The sequence below is a fragment of the Haliotis asinina genome, chromosome 8, assembly GCF_037392515.1.
Source record: "Haliotis asinina isolate JCU_RB_2024 chromosome 8, JCU_Hal_asi_v2, whole genome shotgun sequence".
NCBI lineage: Eukaryota > Metazoa > Mollusca > Gastropoda > Lepetellida > Haliotidae > Haliotis > Haliotis asinina.
In genome coordinates, this window is record NC_090287.1 from 23,425,114 (window position 1) to 23,446,229 (window position 21,116).

At 40.9% G+C, this 21,116-nt stretch overlaps 1 protein-coding gene across 2 annotated transcripts in view; it reads left to right on the plus strand.

The window, feature by feature from the left end:
• The first annotated feature begins 15,458 nt into the window (after window positions 1–15,458).
• LOC137295017 (uncharacterized) overlaps window positions 15,459–21,116 on the plus strand; it is a 41,099-nt gene continuing 35,441 nt past the window's right edge. The window contains exon 1 of one of the 2 annotated variants that reach the window (XM_067826268.1): window positions 15,459–15,881. In XM_067826268.1, coding sequence (XP_067682369.1) covers window positions 15,824–15,881 — 58 coding nt within the window. In that variant the 5' untranslated portion in view covers window positions 15,459–15,823. The remainder of the gene's footprint in view (window positions 15,882–21,116) is intronic. The other variant, XM_067826269.1, reaches the window with a different exon arrangement.

Below are 21,116 nucleotides of genomic sequence, written 5' to 3' on the forward strand. Positions count from 1 at the left end.
ATATACATTGCACTCATATGAAGAATCGACTCCGAGTCCTAGGCGTGACGAGTGAGCACTTTAACCACCGTCCTTGTTGTTATGAATAAGATAGTTTATTGCTTACTCAGTTTCAAAATAACTCCAACTTATCTAGTAATCTTTGTCGACTGGGATTAATGATTATACTAAAATATATCATTAATATATTACCTGTTTTAGTCACGATATGACTGAGATATTGCTGATTTAGTATATCATTAATTAGTACTAATATTAACTCACATAATTAATTCAGGTTACATCTTGCAGCCAAAGAATTTAGTATTTCCTGGACAATCATGTTTTGCAGTGCAGTTTGGCTCACATTACGTCTGTCGGGTATATAGACTGCAGATGTTTATCTAGACATCCATTAGATAAATAGGTAGGTACAGTATATGGAGGAGGCTGAGAGAACAGTGTATCGGTTCGCTCAAGGGTTCTGTAGAGTTAATAGTGATGTATCTAAAACTAATGGATTTAGACAATATTGTAGCTAAATATCTTGGAAGCATCACAGATAATGACCAAAAGCGATCAATCAGTTGAAGATGATTCACCTATTTCGAAGTAAGATACAGTGCATACACTGATATTGTTTTATTATACTTTAAGTTAACATGGCGTAAAACACCGATGAGAGCGGGTCTGTATATTATCTCAATCTTTCATTCCTGTACAAGATATACTAGCTTCGCGAGTCAATAATGTCAACTGACAGGAATATTTATTTAAGGGACGGGTCTAGAGTATTGTTTCTGATCCTGGCGATTTACGTCAATGTTGTGTTTGTGTGTGCGTGTGCGTCTGTCTGTCTGTCTGTCTGTGTGTGTGCATGCGTGCGTGCGTGCGTGCGTGCGTGCGTCTGTCTGTCTGTCTGTCTGTCTAGCCGGATGTGCTACGTGTACTTTCCTTGACTTACGCCAGTACTGTGGACCAAGTCCACTGTGATGCCATGCGCCAGAAACACAAGAATGCTTCTTATATACCACAGTCCTTGACGATCCGGGTTAGAAGTGGTCTTTAGCAAGCCATGCTTGTCGTAAGAGGCAACTGACGGAAACTGTTTGTCAGCGTCGCTGACTTGGTTGACGCATGTCATCGTATCAGAATTGCGCAGATCGATGCTCATGCTGTTGATGACTGGATTGTCTGGTTCTGACTTGATTATTTACAGACCACCGCCATATAGCTGGAATATAGCTGAGTGAGGCATAAAACTAAACTAAACTCACTCACTCACTCATACCCCCATAGCATATCCTGCTGAGTGTGGCTTTAAACAACAAACACACCGAACATTATGCTGAGCCAGGGTAACAATAAATACCATTTCTCAACGTTGGTTCAGGTGATTCAAGGGATTGGAACAACGACCTTTACCTCTCATGCCAGGATCTTTATCCACTCCACCAAGATCGTAGACCTTGACCTACGATAGAAGGACAGTAGGAAGAATAGACAGGGTCCTGCTGAGAGTATCTAGCGTGAAGTCACGTGCGTCTACTATCGACGGAACATTTTGATTCGATCCCCAAATAATTTCGATTAGAATCATATGCAGTAACTTTACAGGCAGTGGTGGTTGATGAGGTCAGACATTTATGACAGATCCAATTCTACCACAGAGAATAACCCATCACGAAAAAGTCAGATCTGTCCTCTTTAAAACCTATCGGAGATCTAAATGAGAGCAAATGGCAGCCTCTTTATCAAGCAAATGCCCATTACTAATATTAGCGATGGCTGTGTAGCCTAATGTAAACTGCCAAATTGAAAATCAAAGCCGAGTTCACCTAAATATCATTATGGTTGGTCGTTTTGAGAGATTGTTGGAACAGTATTCTGTCTGGAAGATTTACTGTCCATCTGAATGTAGCCATCTTCTCGTCCCCGTGGTAGTACCTGTAGGTAATTAGTGGTAATGGCTCCGGGAACAGCAATTTGACTCGTTCCCTTGCAGGTACAAATGTCTCCAAGGAATCAGGTCTTGCCCAACCTTTTACCCTTTGGTTTTATTACCATTCCCTGACGCCATCCTCAGGGGATCTGCAGCACATTGCGACGACCACGACGTCAATTAAATGCTATTTGCCTCGGAGTTCCAGGCACCACGACATCTACTGTAATTTGTAAGACAGGACAAACCGATGTACCCTCGGGTCTGAACAGCTGGCGAGGTATGGAATCTAAAGTGGGGATTATGGAGGCAACACGACTTATCTTAAAAACAGTCCTTACGTTAAATGTCAAAGATAGCTCGAACGAAGTGAATGAATCAGGGATTTAATAATATCCTAAACGACAGCTATTGTTTGAAATAATGGTTCCTGCACCGGGTAACCGACTTCCACAAAGTAGACTTAGCCAAAACCTGCTATTAATAACTGTTGTTTTGACATATGATATGTATGTACGTTCGATCCATTTGTTCAAATACGATTAGGAATCACGTTGAAAACATTGCTGGGTAGGTTGTGACTTGATTTAATGGAGGCAGTTGGGACTGCCGTATCTCTGCTGCCATTGGAAGCATTCCTGAAGACATCAGATGGCGCCTCATCTTCTGCAGCCCCCTGTCGACTATAAAAGCCCCTTAGGCTTTAGAAAAACTGAAGTTATTGGTGGAGCCTATTAAACCGGTGGAAGTACCGACGTTAGTGCATCCTCTTAAGGATGCTTCATGAATGTAATTGAATACTTTAGTGTATTGTTTTCTGTTTCGCTAATATATATTGCCTGTATGTACTTATTCGTTAATAATAACATATGAGATGTAGGTAGCAGGGTATAGGAGATCCCATACAAAACGACCGAAAACGGTGGCTTTCTGTATTTGGTTTTGTTGTTGTTGAAACATTGTGTAAGTTGTGATTTAATATACAATACTGTAATGTAGATTTAAATAACGTATCAGATATAGGGAAATGGACAGATTCAGGCTGTAGACGTCCACTGTGATTGATGGGGAATGGGTTCGAACCTACTATCAGCGGATTCTGAATCGGTTTAACGCAGCAGAGGAATGAAGCGACTGGATGGAGCAGCCATACGCACGCAAACGAGGCGTTCTGCTTTAATATGCAGTTACATTCTGTAAAAGGGGAGATGAAAAAATACTTTTTGCTCATATTCACCCATCAAACAGTACAGACAAATATTCCTTTGGAACAAGTGCGTGCTTTCATCAAAATCCCAGCACCTACATCCCATAAAAAGCCCGATCTCTAAAGGTTTATGGAATGCACTGAAAGCATAACTAAGAGATAAAAAACAAGTTTACGCTCAACAGGAAATTATGATGTTGAAACATTTTTCTATCAAACAGGTCGTAATGATATGACACAGGCAAGGTTGTCTCTGTCGTACACGAGAGTTCCCTACAGGGAAGTTATTACATTACAGCAAGGTTGTGGGTATATGCATCACATATTTGTTAAGAAAATAAAAATGAAATGATAACGTATGAAAAGAAAACTGTTCAAAGGGCAAAGCTGTGTTTGAATGTCACGTGTGTTATGTTTTACAGAAGCAGACTTTGGGTAACCTTTCAAACATCGCGACATTTTGAGTGAAGTTGTTTTTGTTACTTTGAATATCACCTAAGAGATGATTAAGTGGAACCATTCAAAATGTCGAGAAAAGAAGGAATGTTACAACGAACTGCATCGTTTTGAAAATGGAAATAGTAGGAATACATAATTGCCTTTTACCCAACGGAAGTAGGACAGTGAGGAATTAACTGATCTTCCTATAGATCGGATCAATATCGTATATATAGATTATTATGGTAATGAATAATTATCGTGTTTTGCGAAATCTACATGGGCCATATCTTTCAGATCAATATTATACATTTACTTCAAGAGAGGGTTTGGAGGATTTATACACAATATATCAACTCCGAAGTATTCCATGGTTGTATTGATCGCCATGCTGACAGTAAAGCGTTTGAATGCTTTTCCAAGGCATTGAATGTTGTAATCATGATCAAACAAGTTTGAGCAAGAGTCGTAAAGTGTTGTTTGATTGCGTGTATTCCCAACCGTGGGACCTGCTTGAGCTGCCAATTGACCACGTCCGTGCTGTCAAATGACGTCTTTGTGGAGACAGCAGACAAAGAAAGCAATTATACCGGTTCGGGAACAGAATTGACTCCGCCTTTAAGCTACCATTCCTTACGACTGGCTTTTTTGTAAGGTGTTATCATATACTGTAAATCATATGATCCATCGGACAACGTCTCGCGTGTTATTTCGAGGGCAGCCAAGACGATGGACTGTAGCAAACAAGCAGGTGATTTGTCAAGGGAAGAAATGCAACGATTTGCATATAACGCCTGGTGACGCACAATTTAAAAACCGTCCAAGTATTCTCATGAGGTTACTTCGTCCACACTTCACATAAATCATATATTCACACAAATACACAGGAGGATGGCTGTTACACTGTAACTCTAAACATGAAAGCATCGTGAAACTGTCCGGTCATGGACCCCGTCACAAACACATACAAAGGCAAGTTAATTTTACAACTATCAAAAGCACGGGAACATAATGATACAAATTTAAAAACGGAATTACTGTGAATGCTGTATCGTATTGTAATCAAGTTAGAATTATTTGTTCTCGCTAAAATAATGTCACTCCCTCCCTCTGTCCTCCCCTTTGATATATACGCCCTGCTGCTCCCGATAACCTGTACATCCTTTTCTCACTCTCCGTCATTAAGTTTTATTCTGATTTCTTTCTACAGTCCATTTTTGTCATTCACCATGTTTTCTACTGAATTATCTCATACAGATGAATTATCTCCCACTCTGTCTGACTCTCATTCTAAGTCCGACCTGTGAAGATCCAGGGTAGAATAGGTCTTCAGCAGCCCATGCTTGCCCCAAGAGGCGAATACGCTTGTATTCAAACTAACGGGATTGGTGGTCAGGCCCGCTGAATTGGTTGACACAAATCATCAGTTCCCATTTGCGCAGATCGACGTTCATGCTGTTGATCACTGGATGGTCTGGTCTAGACTCGATTATTTACAGTCCGCCGCCATATCGCTGGAATATGTCTTGAGTACAGCGTAAAACTATACTCACTCGCTCATTCTAAGTCCCTTCGTCTCCTTGACTTTCAGGATGCTGGGATTGTCAAGCGGATCAAGCGTTAACTCCCTATGTTGACGGTCCGGGTTTGATTCGCAACATATGTGAGAATATTTTGACCATCTCAATTTGTGCGTTAAAATGGAAGATGTGACTTCCTCATCCTAACAATCCCTGGTTGGTTATTTGTGCTGGGGATATATCAGTTCAAGCCTCTAAATAATGTATTGCTGCTGGTTCTCTGTGATGTGCGTGTTGTTTTGCAAATGTGTCACGAATCACTCTAAGCACACTGAAGAAATTCTTGAGTAGATTATTTAGGGGGATTGAAATTGTCAGTTCAGTATTCTCTACAAGCCCATATCACCAAAATGTCCTTGCACCCAAACATATTTCCTTCAGTACATATCGTTTTAAGGTGAAGAAGGGCTTAAAGTGTGCACAAATGTACGTAGGTATGTAGAGTCAAATTAGTACTGAGAGACACACATTCATGTGAAGAAGCACGTGGATATATACGTAGAAAAATGTTCATGAACATATTCATATATAAATCCTTATAAATACACATGCACACACACATATAGACAGATATATGACACTTAGAAATAAACACATCATATCGAATGAAACGTGTAACACGGGAAGGAGATTGTAAACATAACACACACTAACACACACACACACACTGTTACGTACATACAGACATGTATTGTGTTAGGTACAAGAACTCACGTATAGAAACAAGAAAACAAACTCTGTCAAGGAGGAAAACGCATGCAAATAAAACAATGTGGCCATTATTGTCACACATTGGGTATGAGTCAAGACTGGTGAACAGGGGTCAATGAATGAGGTAGAGAAACGTCTCAGACGATATTTAAGTTGCATTACATCGTGTTTGGTTAATGTAGAGAGGACCTCTGATGCTGTGCGCAGATATTCAACACTTTTTTTCATTGAAAAAACGCAAAATAATGTTGATGAAAAGCCAAGAAATATAATCGGGTAAACCGCTGTTCGAGCTCACGATGAGTTTTTCCTGGCGCCCCAAGGGTCACAACTCTGCGGTACGGAGCCGTATATCCTTGGAACATTCATGCTCCCGGACCGACAGAAACCAACACAAGAATAAGAGTTAGCCAGTTATGTTGTTTGACATCCGTAAAGACCTCATTCTGACAACAAAACTATGCATTTACTCATTTATATCAATATCAATCGCCAGCAAAATGTTCGAGTCATCTGATTATCCTGCATATTTCACATATAGAGTTCTCTCGTCCATTGCATATATATCTCCAACACATCTCCCCGGCTTGTTGTATCACATCACCGACCATGTATAAGCCTTCCATGACCTTCAATATCAGTGATACTGAACCTCCTCCGAGCCAAACAGTTTCCAATCTTGGAAAGGTTCCTGTCATCTGCAGCAGAACGTCCCTGTCATCTGCAGCAGATGGGTGTTTGTACTACGAATCGCAACATGCGACAACACATTGTCAATAACATGACACGAACGTAGGTTATTCCTAGTACCGCTCAGAATGAGGACTGCAGGAAGAAAACACGCCGATAGCAATGTGACAGGATACGTATTGAAATGGTGAATTGGTTTTATCACGTTTCCCACACTGCTGTTCATTATCAGTTGACGGGGAATGGCTTTATAGTTAATTGACAGAAACAACCGAATGTGGTCCAGTCGTAACTATGTGTAGAGTTACACGAGTTTAGGAACACCTGAAATCTACGGTTCGAATCCCAGCTTTTGTTTCCACGTTGGTCAGTAGCGTGGGTGTGGCCAAGGGTGTCGTCAAAGCTGCAAACGCTGCGTTTTCGTCGCACGCGAACAGGTCGCAATGAACTGGAATACCGCTCAAAGAGGCATTACAAACACACCGAATGTATGAAGACATTGGTCAGTTATTCGATGAAATTCTCTTGATTCCGGTAATCCCCGAAGGTGCCAGCTGATTCTGAGATGTTTGTATTTGAACACAGGAATGGTGGCGTATATTTCAGCCTACGTACGACGCGTTTTTGTTGAGGTTTATTTACGACTTGTATACAGTGGAACTTACTTTTCAATTTACGAACAATGCATGTATACTCATTCGAACATTGTGAATGACGGTGGTGTGTTATCACATGTGGGTCCGGATAAGCTCACAGTTTCTAACACCCGGCATCACTGTCAAGTTGATGTAGTCGGAATCACGCATCTGGGTCACATATTGTCTTTCTGTTGTTTAGATAATCGGCCTTTGCGTCCTACTAAGTGGGACCGTGGGCGATGGGGTAGCATTGTGGTTAAAGCGTTCGCTCCTCACACCGAAGGTCCAGTTTCTATGTTTCACATAGGTGCAGTGTGTGAAGCCTATTTTGGGCGTATAACACCGTGATATTGCTGGAATATTGTTAACAGCGGCGTAAATCTATGTTCACTCGCTCACTCACTCACTTGAGTCTTTTGCCAGTGTCTGCCCTTTTACTATCTTTCGTTCATCATTAGATCGTCTGCTGCTACAATTTATTCATCATTTGTTTAAAGCATCAGTCTGGGGTCCCCAGCCTCGAGCTACCACCGCTGTTTGATTCATAACACGACATCAATGCGCAGCGTGATCAACCACGATGAATGTCAGTCACAGCATAGTATCACTAAGGTTTGGCCTAATAAAACATATCAGCCAGTCTTCATGCGATTTTTGTCAACACGACTCAGAAGACAGATCTGTTTAGAAGCATCCGTCACGTGCCCGGTCAATATGAACGACGGTCCCAATGGAGTATCACGTGAAATTACGTTCGTTTTGTGAATAAGACGTGTGGGCGCCTTCATCAACCGGAAGTTCCTGTAAGATGGGATTGGTCGGCTCAGTTGAGCACGATTAGCATGTGCATGTGAAACATCATACGCAACAACACCTCGCACACATATTAACTGTCCCCTCGGGAGAAGCAGCTTGAGAAGATGTTCGCAAAAATCACGCTTAACAAATATACTTCTGGATTGGAAAGCTAACACGACAGGGACTACTGACGTTTGCAAATCTCGGGATTTCTAGAATATAATACACAGTTCCCCTTTAAAGAAACAGTGTTATTCTGGGACGATAGCCTCATGAATGGGACATGCCAGTGCAATGAAGAGAACACGTTCCAAAATATTTGTACAGAACTACTGGCAACCGATCGAAAAATCACATTTAACCTACCTCATTGTCACTTACACTAATAAAATTATGAATTATTCAGCTTTTCGGGATCAATCTTACAGCAGCAAGAATGAGCCGTATGCTGCCTGTGTGTTACGTCAGCTCTGGTGAGGTAAACGTCATCCGATATATATAATTATATATATACGATGTGCTTGTTAACAGACATTTTTTTTCAAATGTACTGTGTGATTGGTAACTTTAATGTACTTTTATGTTCGAAAGTGCCAACGTGCATGGAACATCGTGGAAAAAATGGGACTCGCAATATGCACGTGCACTTCTGAGAAATCCTGAGAATGGGCATTGGCTCTATGGTATATACGGCCGTTTTGCGCTTAGACGGTCATATGACAAGTAAATGAAAAGGTCTTGCTATGCCGCAACTCACTGTTGTGAATCCCAACATTGCCATTGGACGCATGGGGCTGTTCCACCAGTCGTTTATAGGACCGATATCATCAAACCAATACTAGACAGGCCTCGGATTACCACTGCAGCGTAGGACTGGTACATCAGGGTACTTCATTTGCGGAATCGAACTGTCGCAGCAACTGCAGTGCCTGGTTTGGGGAGTCGGCGCAAACCATTCATCGTTTACGAGAAGCCGTATATCGAATCAGACGACCCTATTTTGGCCCTGTGCTGATGACTTTGACGTCGACGGGTCCAGTGGTGCAATAAGGTTCGATTCTGGCATGTATACTTCAGTAACGAATCACTCTTTCTGCTTCTTTCTGCTTGAGTGCCGTGACATAATATCGACATCAAAATGAAGATTTTGCCCACTATTGTGACGCCCAGATTGACCGATATGGTGGTGGGAGTGCCATATCCTACAGCAGAAGTAAAACTTTCAGGGCAATTTAGTTGCTACAGAAACGAAATCTCAAGGATTCACATGGTACCGATCATTGATTGTGAGAGGGAGCTGTTCCAGCAGCAAAATAATGCCAGACGGGGGTTTGAGGGGTTCGAGTACACTCTTCTCCCTCTTGCAAATGACAACGCCACATTGAAGATTTTTTGTTGTCTTGTCCAGTGATAGATACCAGGATGTTGTGTACATACATACTAAGAGGTATGTACACGGATGTAATTGTAACAGTAACATATCCATACTTTAACTCATTGTTCTATTCACGGTTTGAAGCCATTCACAGCTGTTCAGAAACTCAAGGGAAGCATACAACGGTGCACGCCATTCGTGTTTGCTAAAGGAGTAAGCAGTCGTTTAGGCAAACCCACGCAGATTCAAATTAGCAGTGGTGTGGGCAAAACTTTATGCTGCAAGCAATTAACTGCGGTGAAGTCAATTAAAAAAAATGTTGAAAATTGTAATATAGTAAAAGAAATTCACACTTTTGTGATTCAAATGTAATTCATGTGACAACGGCAGTGACGGTCAATACCTGTCACTCAATAATACCAGGAAGAAGATTTTTTTCTCGCTACATATACTGACCTCCCACTGCGCTACACCCAGGCAGTTTAACAATGTTGCATATGTGGCGCGATCGCCGTTCTACCGATCATCATTCTTTCTGGTCCTGATGTACAATACATGGTAAAATATTCCCAAAGTCCTAAACGTGTAATAAACGTCGTTTTTACAATCCACTGCTTGTGATGCTATAAATATGAATTCTGTCGAATCATGTATTCATGACAAAAGAACTTGCGGCAACAAAAAGAACAGTAAAATATTGATGATGTATTTCAAGAAAGGCGTAATGATACGGACGCTGTGTCGTTGTGATAATAGCGTAGGAATATATAGCGTAGGTTCGGTTTGTCCGTTCAGAAATTGGAGTTCATAAAGTGAGTTTTTTAAAGTGACAGACATGGATGTTGTCGTGACAGATGTCAGTCGTATTTGTTGTTAGTCCTGTTAAGAGTTGACTGAATATGCATGGGACCTAGGTCTTTCGTGAGGGGGAAGGTTACTTGCGCTTAGACATACGTTGATCAAAACACGTCACTTGAAATATCATTTGATCTCGTGTCACGGTGGCTGAGTCGGTTTGAAGGCTGACTTTGTGTGTTGACTCTGAGTGCCTGACTCTAAGGGTGTGGGCTCGAATCCCGAATGGGACTCAACACAACAAAAGTACTAGAAGCTGTACTTTACTGTGAAAGAGTTATCTCAGATACAACATGTGTCGCATATTCACTCACTCACTCTCTCGTCGAACCGTCTGTCTTTGTGCGAACGTCCGTCTTTATATGAATCTCTGTCTTTGTATGAATATCCGTCTCATTCTTCGTCTCTCTCTCTGTTCAAATGTCTGCCTCTATCTGCGAATGTCTGCTTTCGTTCTCGCCTCAGTCTTTTTGTCCCTGTGCCTCGGGCAACTATAGACCGGGTTAGACCTGGTCTTCGTAAAAGGCGACTATCAATTTCAGGTGGTCAGGCTCGCTGACCTGGTTGACACATGTTATTGTATCCCAAGTGCGCAGATTGATGCTCATGCTATTGATCATTGGATGGTCTGGTCCAGACTTGATCATATAAGATAGCAGCCATAAAGCTAGAATATTGCTGAGTATGGCGTTAAATAACGAACCAACCAACCAACCCAACCACACTTAGTTTGCCCACTTTCACTGAACTTTAAACCCGTGAAGATACGGATCAGACTTTGTCATCAGCAACCTATGCTTGTGCACGTTCTGGTAGGAGGCCACCAACGGGATCGGGTGGTTAGACTCGCCGACTTGGTTGATACATGCCCTCATATCCCAGTTGAATAGATCGATGCTCATGATGTTGATCACCTGATGGAGCATCTTGTCCAGACTCGAATATTTATAGACGGCCGCCAAATAACTATAATATGAATGCGGCGTTAAACACGAAACCAACCAACCCTCGTTCGATCACGCTCACTCAACTTTAAACCCAACTCACTAACACATTAACACATCAACTCTATCATAACTACAGATCTCAAACTAACGCCCCCTCCCACTAAGGACAATCTCTTTTGTTTATGATCCCATCAATCACACCATTATCCCACTAGCGTGGGATTCTCACAGCAACATCTCGCCATACTCACGAACAACACCCACAAAAGGCACCCGCGATACACGTGTCACTTAGCACAACACCTACATACCTTTCTTTATCAACAAACACGATCTTTTAGTTCCGACAGATATCAATGGACTCCATGGTGACTCCAACAACAGCTCTCCATTGATTCCAACGTGGAACAATCACTAATTACATTACTGAACATTCTTCATGGTCTGGTGTACGTATGAATTGAATCAATGCATAATTTGACAGGATGTGCTGGTCTCCGTCATGCAATGCAAGGCGACGGCATTATCGAGTGGAGTTCAGTTTGAAGGACGTGCTAGGATATCAATATTTACATCTAAATAGGTTGCGCGTGTTTTTGACTAGAAATCAAGGATAGGCAATGTTAGGAAAACGACTGATGTCATGTCATTCTTTTGGAACGTCGAGACTGGTAAAATGTTGTGTGTATTGATTATATAATATTGTTGCAATAATGATTAGCGGTTCTGTATTGACAGAGACGTCACATGGTGCCAGCAGAAGTGTCACGTATCTAGAATGAGTTAGGGTCTTTCATGGTGGTTCACAGTTAGCCTCCTGGGTACTCCATGTGGTTGAAGTGCACCATCCTCCCGCACCATTGCTGATGAAACTCACTCACCCTCTGTTTTCATGTGTACATTTTCGGGGTTCTTTTCACGCACTAAACAACATTTCAACTAAAACTATTTGTGAATAATCCTTACAATCCAGTAAAGCTGTTGACTGGCGTCAAGAGCATTGGTCTCCTTTATTACCACACGATGGTTTCATACACGTAACCAGTCTTGACCACCTTGTCGATGTAGGCATATGTTGTAAAACTGTGCTCTTACATTGATAGTTCCTTGGTAAGATTGCATGCTCAGGCAAGACTTGCTCGCAGTTACCGAGGACCACCAAATAGTAACTTTTACAGCACATGGCGTATATGTGGACTGTTCCTTGTAGGGCTGGTACATACAAACTACATTTGTCCCGATTATCACCATTTCCAGATAAGTACACATCACGTTAAAACTGTCATACCATGCATTTTGATTTGGAGCAAGAAGCAACCTCAGACAATATACGATGAATTGCACCATTCCAATTGCTAACCCGTAATATGACGGACCTAAATGTATTTCCCGTGCAATGTTTCTCGGTGCCTTTTAGTACACAGGATCCATAATCTCAGTCAGAAAGTCATGTATACTTCCGGTTCAATTTTCATTTCCGGTTGGAGAACTACTAGCCTAAAGCTTACACCTGGAGGCCTCGTGTCTGAAGCTACCTGCTTCATAGTGTTGTCATGACTTCCGGTTTAATATATTAACTACCGGTTTCGTAAGAATTGTGCCATTAAATATGCCAAAAGTCCAACGAAATCATATTCAGATTCGGTCTATTTGCCTTAACCTTCACCCAGTCTTCCAAACGTATCAGTGATAAATTTTTAGTTCCTCGCTGTTAGGATAGTATTCATAAAATTTCATTTAGTTTCACATGACTTCATATTCTTGTACTGAGAGATACATCTACTTGACATCCATTTTGACATTTTGTGTGGCCATTTTGACTAGGGTTAGTGTGGCCATTTTGTCGTGCGGCCATTTTGACCTGTTCCCCTTGGGGACTATATGTGTCTCACTGTTTAAGAACTAAATAGGGTACCGGTGCTCCTTTGCAGGTGATTCTGCCCTACGTTTGTATACGATTGTCATCATTTAAAAGTCTTGAGTATTTCAATCGTATAACCACTCGATGAATAGAATCTCAACATGTCAACATGTTCAAGTAATGGATTGAAACCATAATCTATGGATGGCCGACAGATCGGCCTTGACCTTACACCCACGACCTTGCGACCATGTCTCGCTACGACCTGTTAGACGTGATCCTTGACCAGAATGACCAATGGTTTTAACCGATTTATTGGGGCTGTAGCAATGCACATATTACAGAGCGTAATATTTATGTAACAGGCATACCTAAAAACATGTTCAAAGTTCGTATGATTTGAAAGACATTTACGTGGTGGCGGCTATCATATTCTGGCATATCATGTGACTGATATAAATTTATAAAACCTCTAAAACGGGATGAAAAGTAAATCTGGCAAAGCAACATTCAACCTTTCGTGTTCGCGAGCTGATATTTCATGTCCATCATAAACCTTTGCATGCCAGGTCTGGTTTTTGCTATGAATATTCAACAAGTAAACATTTATCCAATTGAATCATTGACGGTGTTTTTACACCAGTTATGCTTTCTGGAAATACACCAGAGGCGATATCTTTGGAACCTTTTTCCATTTGTATATTTTAATATGTTTCCCAACAATTTTCACATTACAAATGTAAATATAAATTGAACATGAGATGCAAATCCAGTCATGACATTTACTATCCGGCTTGTAAGGAAGGTTCCGTATTAAATATCCGTTTTAGATGCACCAGTAATATTGACGTTTAACGGATCTCTCGTCGCTTCTCTGAAATACCTTCGAAAAGTATATATAACAACATGTATTTTGGTATCAATGTAAATATCTAAATATTTTATGCCAGAAGCGATCAGCAAGACGCGAAGCATAGTTTAACGATGAGTCATACTCCATAAAACATCCAATAGGTTCTGTACATTAAACCTTCACTTACATCAAAATAACTCTTTTATGATTCCCTAACATGCACAGCAAGATGTGCCTTTGTCCACAAATAGAACATGACATTTCCATACTGCTCAATGACACAGTCGATATGACAAAGAATTGACGTAGCTCCGTCTTTTCTTCGTCGCTCATTATTCAAAGGGTTATGCGCTCCACGTAATTCCTTTAAGTGCCGACTCTACGTCAGAGAATGAAGGGCAGCTGAAACCTAAATATAGTTGCTATTATATAAACATCTGATATACCATGAATAATACACAGACGATGACGGTGTACTAGTGTGTCGGGCGTGGTAACAGCAAGCACATCATTTCAGTATATCCGTTCCAATGCGTTATGCGTTTTTTCTTTTATTCCAGATTGTGTGTTGTGTTCGATGTAATTCTCTGTTTTGTCTTGTATCATGCGTTCCCGAAACTTCTAAGGTGAACAGTTGTCCAGCTTCCGCATGTGTCAATGCCAGGTGTCATCACTATTGATTCATCTCTGTTATCTCTTTATGCCAGTCACTGGATTGTCTAGTCGGTTATTTATGGATAATCGTTATACATCTGTAACAATGCTAAATGAGGCGTTCAGCAAACAAGCAAAGAGACAAGCACTTGCTCAGAATATAGTCGGAACTGCACAATCCGATTTTTACAGAGATATCTTGTGGATGTGGAAACGGCTCTGTAGCTACGATTTAACGCTGCTCTCGGCAGTACTCCAGCTCTATAACGGTGCTCAGACCAGAGTCGATTGTACAGTTCCGAGTATATATATATTTTAGTTACTGTTAGCTCTATAACGGTGTAAAAATCTACCCCGACAGGTCCCTCTATGCAATAAACCAGAAGTCGTTATCCACAAAGTTGTAAACTTCATAACTGACAACGTCTAGAATGCCGATCAAACAGGTAAATGATGCTGGTCTGTCATGAATAAAGATGATGTATGACGTGTGAATTATTTTATCTAATTTGATAAATTGTTTCAGCACGAAACACAACCAGGAATCGATATTGAACTCATCACCGGGTTTCAACACAGACAAACTGAATAGAATCTAAATTAAAAGATGAATAAAAAAATGAAGAAAACAAAATTGCATCTGTACGGTCGATATAGTTTGCTGATGTGATCGTGTAAGTGTGTTTCATAAATATGTACTTCTTGCCAACCGTCGTGAAGATATTCTAATCTGGGAAAAACTCGTAGTAAAATATTTATGCTTGTAATATTAGTTCCCACGATGAACGTTATGTCCAATAAACTAGGCGCAGCGGTTGAGAGCTGGCAAGCCCTCGCCCCGCAGACAGACACGGAACTACAGTCTTCCCTACCTTTTCACCGGAAGAGCCTGGAAGCTGAATGAGGTCGAGCTGTACGTACGATGAAATCAATGCAGCCAAACAAAAGCCTTCTGTGATGTTGAAGACGCTGATTGGTCGGTGAATTACGTATGCACGCGTTGCTCCTGTCAGTTACGACTCCACGTGTGAGAGTTCGCTCCAGACTGTGGGCTTTCCTATGCAGTCGGAATTCCCGATAGCGTCTTCACCGCTGGCTCCAGTTACATGGTAGTAACTGCCTGGGCTACTGCTCAGTTTGTGAAACCGTTCCCGTCTCTAGGACTAAATATACAGCGAGTCCATAGCTGTGTGAATGTTGTGTGCCGATTCATGAAAGGACATTTACTATCCATGCCGATTGGAGGAAGTCTAAACAGGTGTAATACACGGAGGTAGTATATTCCGACAGTAAACATGGGGAATAACACCAGTCGGAAGGACCAACGCCGATCTCGGCCAGGAGGGCATGCTGGTGAGTAGACAATCGTCATCATTGCACTTCAAACATGGAGATTAAAACAGACAAGTCTCAAATATTTAAAAATAGTTATTAATATGTTGACAATATGTTGCACATGTTGACAGGGGATAGTAGGACAGTATTACGTGGTAAAGTCGTTTATAGCACATGGCTGAATGTATTCGCTAATCAGTTGTTAATGATTTATCAACATTTGTACACGAAGGCGTAAATTTGTATAATGGATTTAAATGTTAAGTAGGGTAACGTTTCAGGTTATTAGTTTTTTGTTTATAAGTAGGCAGAACGTTTTCAATTTAAACACCGTTGATGAACATGTCTGAACTTTGGGCAATGAGACCTACTTTAACTAATAGGGCATGGTAAAATTTCCAGTGAAGAGTGATGTGACAGGTGGTTGTGCAAACATATTGACCTAAACGGACGAGCGGCTCGTGTCTGGCTGTAGGTCATCAACCCTTCATCATCAGCTTGAACTATGTCAGTTACAGTAACCTCCCAATCAGGTGTCTGCTTTAGGCACGGAACACATGAAATATACAAGCATTTCCTGTTGCATATATCACTTCCTGGTTCTTAAACGCTATAGGTAGCAACACGTGTTGATCGGCTCGCGGATATGGATGAATGGCAGTGTGGGCTCACAGGCATGTGCATTTCTATAGATACTACTCCAGCTGAGAATACTGGAGGTTGGACCTAAGCATCAGGTGCTTGTTTCCAATATGATTGAATGGAAAAGGATTATTCCAAGGGAAGGACTGATGCCAACCGTTTTAGAACGATATTTGTTATAGAGAATACTTTTTATCGTATAGTGTTACTGACATTCTTTTGGGGTGGTCGTATGTCATCGACAAGTATTTGTTTCAAAGGGTAGTTTCTATCTCATTGTATTATTGATAACATCGGAATGGATGTTGGCGATCATATTTCAAGATAATATAGCATTGCTTTGAGAATTATCACAGATCAACGTCAAAAGGATTCTTAAACTCGATTCGTCGAACCAACAGTTTTATCTGTACAATTTCCACTGGATCAATGCAACATGAAAACTTTCACAAACGGATTGCGAAGACCGGTAATAAACCACCAAGTATCGTAAGAGCCATTCAATAATCAATATTAAACACACTCCAAGTCATGGAGAGATTCAATTAAAATCAGAATGAAACATTCGCCAAATTTATAGAGAGATACAGTATGGTTCAAAATTATTGAGAATAGCTAAAGCATTTCATATTATTAAACGAGAACAAATCAGATAAAATTGAATGTATTGTGAAAGTGAACTGACCTTTTCATGTTGTGTAGGTAACAATTTAATATTTTATCAAGTCTCCTTGAGCTTCACGGCACAGTCTAAGACGGGTAAGCATACTTCCTATCAGAGAGGTTAGTGTTTCGTGAGTTATGCTGTCCCAGTATCCGACCACTTCTCTCTTCATGTCTTCAATTTTTGTCAACCCCTTTTGATTCACACATTCCTTCATCATCCCCAAAATGTTCTCAATGGGATTTAAGTCAGGACTATATGCAGGAAATGGTAATGCAGTCACATTTTTCTCCTGAAACCACTGCTTGGCATGTTTTGCGGTGTGTTTAGGATCATTATCTTGCTGCAAAATCCAGTCATTTCCATAAAACACATGTGCACTTGGAAGGAGAAAATTATCTAATATGTTAGTGTAGCGTTGACTTGTCAGATTTCCCTCAAACACACACAGCGGAGTCGTTCCTAATAAGGATATCCCTCCCTATACATGAAACTTTGGGCTGTATTTAGGTCGTCGATACAACGGTGCTGACGCAGACTTTGTCCATATTTTCACATTATTGGGATATACCCATATTGAGCTTTCATCAGTAAAAATCACATTTTCCCAGTCAAAGTTTTCATGTGCCAAACACCACTCAACACGCCTGTCTTTATGTTCTTGTTTCATGAGAGGAGAAGGAATTCCAGTCTTTTTTCTCCCATCCAAGATCAATCAAATTTCTTCTAACTGTAGATTTTGATACAACTGTTGATCCCCTTTCTATCATTTCATACCTGATGTTGGAGATGCTTGCTCTTTGCTTTTTAGACGCTAAAATTCCCATCCGGACGCGATCTGAGAAGTCCAATTTTCTGGGTCTCCCTGCTCCTTTCTGGAGCCCAAAATCCTTTCCCTCTTTAAAATTCTTCCTAATGCTATACACAGTAGAAAGAGGAGTTCCTGTTCTCTCTGCCAATGTATTTACATCATCAATTCCTTGATTACACAACTCAAAAATCAACCTTCTTTTATCTTCAGCAGACATTGTTGACAGTGCTGAGGAAAATGACGTCTGCTACAAATTCAGGGGAGGTAACTCTAATTGTACTATACTCAGTAGGCCAAGATGAGTTCCTCCCTTATACCATTACTTAGTTTTAAGTATCGGTGAATCAGTTGAGGTGTTAGGATAGCTCAAAGTAAGAAGAAAAATTCTCAATAATTATGAACCAGACTATAATTAGATTTATTAAATGCTCGCTGTTACACGGAGAGAATCGGTCATAGATAACATTAAACACCAAGTTATATTAATATTCGATCGTAATGAAATCGTAGCTAAACAAACGCCAGTTCATGGAGATATTCGATGATACTAATCATTCAGCATAAGCCAATATTCATGGAGCGACCTAACGGTAGTTATAATTAGACTAAAACAACTCATAGTTCAAGGAGAGAGTCGCCCATATTCAATACTATATCAAACCACAACATTAGAGAATAGCTCCATCATTCTACTGGTGTCAAGGATAAAAATGGTATGATAACATGAATAGATTACTTGACGAGAGCAGGTGATCCCGAAAAGGGTAATCAGTTCATAAGGAGATTTTATCATTAAAAATATTCGCTTTCGCATCTGCAATATAAAGCAGGATTTGCCTTGACCCCCAGTGTACATTTCTACCAAAGACATTGCTATGATACCGAGACATTGCCAGAGGATACGAGTCTTCAACACGGTAGTTATAGGTAGCTCTCTCTCCCGTCATTACTTCTGCAGCTGTAAATGTAGGATAAAGAACTCCCATGTACAATAAGTACTTTTGTAGCTAGTCCCGTGAGTTGTAAACTAGGTATTGCTTCACGGCTTGGCCTATTTATACTGGGTTCCAAACAGGCTCACGCTGCCCTTTGCTTACACTCTCTAGCTTCTTAAAAACAGGTTTAGAATCGGGAAACGGAAATAGCGCTGATACTCTCACTCTCCATGTAACACATCAGGCCGCAGCGTAGATAACAAATCTTCGAATCATACTAATTATGTTTGTTAAGATAAATGTATCTGCAAGAACAGATTATCTGCAAGAACAGAAAATGCTAATTAACCTTGAGATGAATTATCCTCTGTAGTGGAAACATCGACCCGTTATTGTTTATTTCCCTTAAGTTCAAGGCTTTTTGATTTATTTGCTCAGTGACTGGAATTGATTACGTTTTAGATAATCTTACACACTCCTTCCTCTCAGGAACCACGGGTTATCTACAGCTTCTCTACGGCTTCTATTCTCCCTGCTGTAACTGACAATATTCCTGACCGCGATTCTAGTCTACCGTAGCATATTTCATCCTGCATTCATTGTGGAATGTGTGAGAACGCCTGATGCTTTCCCCGTCACCTTGGTTATAAACAAACTACCGACTGTTAAGTCTGAGCCACGATCGCGATCCCAGAAGCCAGTCGTTTGTAAACAAGCTAATTGGCGATGTTTACAGAATACATGGTAACAAGTTGATTCCGATAGCGACTGTTGTTATTATCTATTATTATTATTATTGTGGTGTGATTGTATGACTGGCTATATGGCTATAACCATTGGTGTTAATTACCACTAGCACCCTCCATCAATTTGGGCCTTCCCCTCACATCAATGGAATACTAGGGTGCGTTAAACCTCATTTACCCACACTGCTATTACTGCTATTATTAGTAATTATCGTCATCATTATTGCCACATTATTATCGTTTCTATTGATGGTGGTTAGTGGGTAGCCTCGTGGTTAAAGCGTTCGCCCGTCACGCCGAAGACTCGGGTTCGATTCCCACACCGGCACAATATGTGAAGCCCATTTCTGGTGTCCCCGCTGCGATATTGCTGGAATATTGCTAAAAGTGGCGTGAAAAACAAACTCGCTAAATTATTATTGGTGCGGTTAAGCATCAGCATCAAGACACCCAAGAGCATTCACTCACACAGTGCCCCACTCTGACCACGTCCTAGACAAGTCCTACTTGTCTACTCCAAATAAAGAGCCCCCATTTATGACGTGCTTGAATATACATTTTCATATTCCACATCTAAACTTCGGTCCGCTAACCCACCAGAGACCAACTACATAACCGTTGCAGCAATAAACAAATTGAACTCTCTGCCCTAATGACAGAAAGCTTACAAACAATGAAGTTTGTAATGCTAATATCATCTCTTTAATTGATATATGTCTGGCAAACATTTGATGTATACGGGTCTCTTATTCTCCTGATGATGTTAATGTAATTTGCCGTGGATATACAGAGGGTGGTACATCCCTGCGTTTAGTCAGCTTTGGGTAAACAGCATCGGATAGCAAAGATCCCCCAAAGTCAACTGTTGACGTTTCCTCCCTTCTGTCCACATCTTCATCTGCCTGGATAGACAAGGAAAGGATGTGGTGCTTGCTCTGGAGATTTCAATTCCCTATTTCAGGAGGTGCGTGCTTTAATTTCGCCCGCAGTCCGTTTTAAAATCAATCGACACTAAATCAGGGCGTGATCGGAAAGAAATAGGCTGGTGGTCTTTTTTTGGATGTAGACGATAACAGGCTGTGGTCGATGGATGGACTGCCAAAGGGCCATTTTACTAGATATGTAGTATACGAGCTTCCCAACTAAACTATGACAAAATGCTATATACCTTTTGATTGAGTTCTCTGAGACTGCTAAACCAGTAAGTGTTTTAGCGCGTTGGTATCAAAACAACTCTGCGCCTCATGTTAGCTTTATATTTTTGAGATCGATCAACATCGGTCATATCAGTGAAAATGTGACCAAGAGTAATAAACTGTTCAATGTTCAAATGCAAGATTAGCAGATCCTGATACGCCTAAGGTACACAACTCTTCACATTTTTCACCTATGTCCCTTATTGGTGTGCACGGGCAAACTTTGATTTTACGCAGAATCAGCAATTATTTTCCTCCC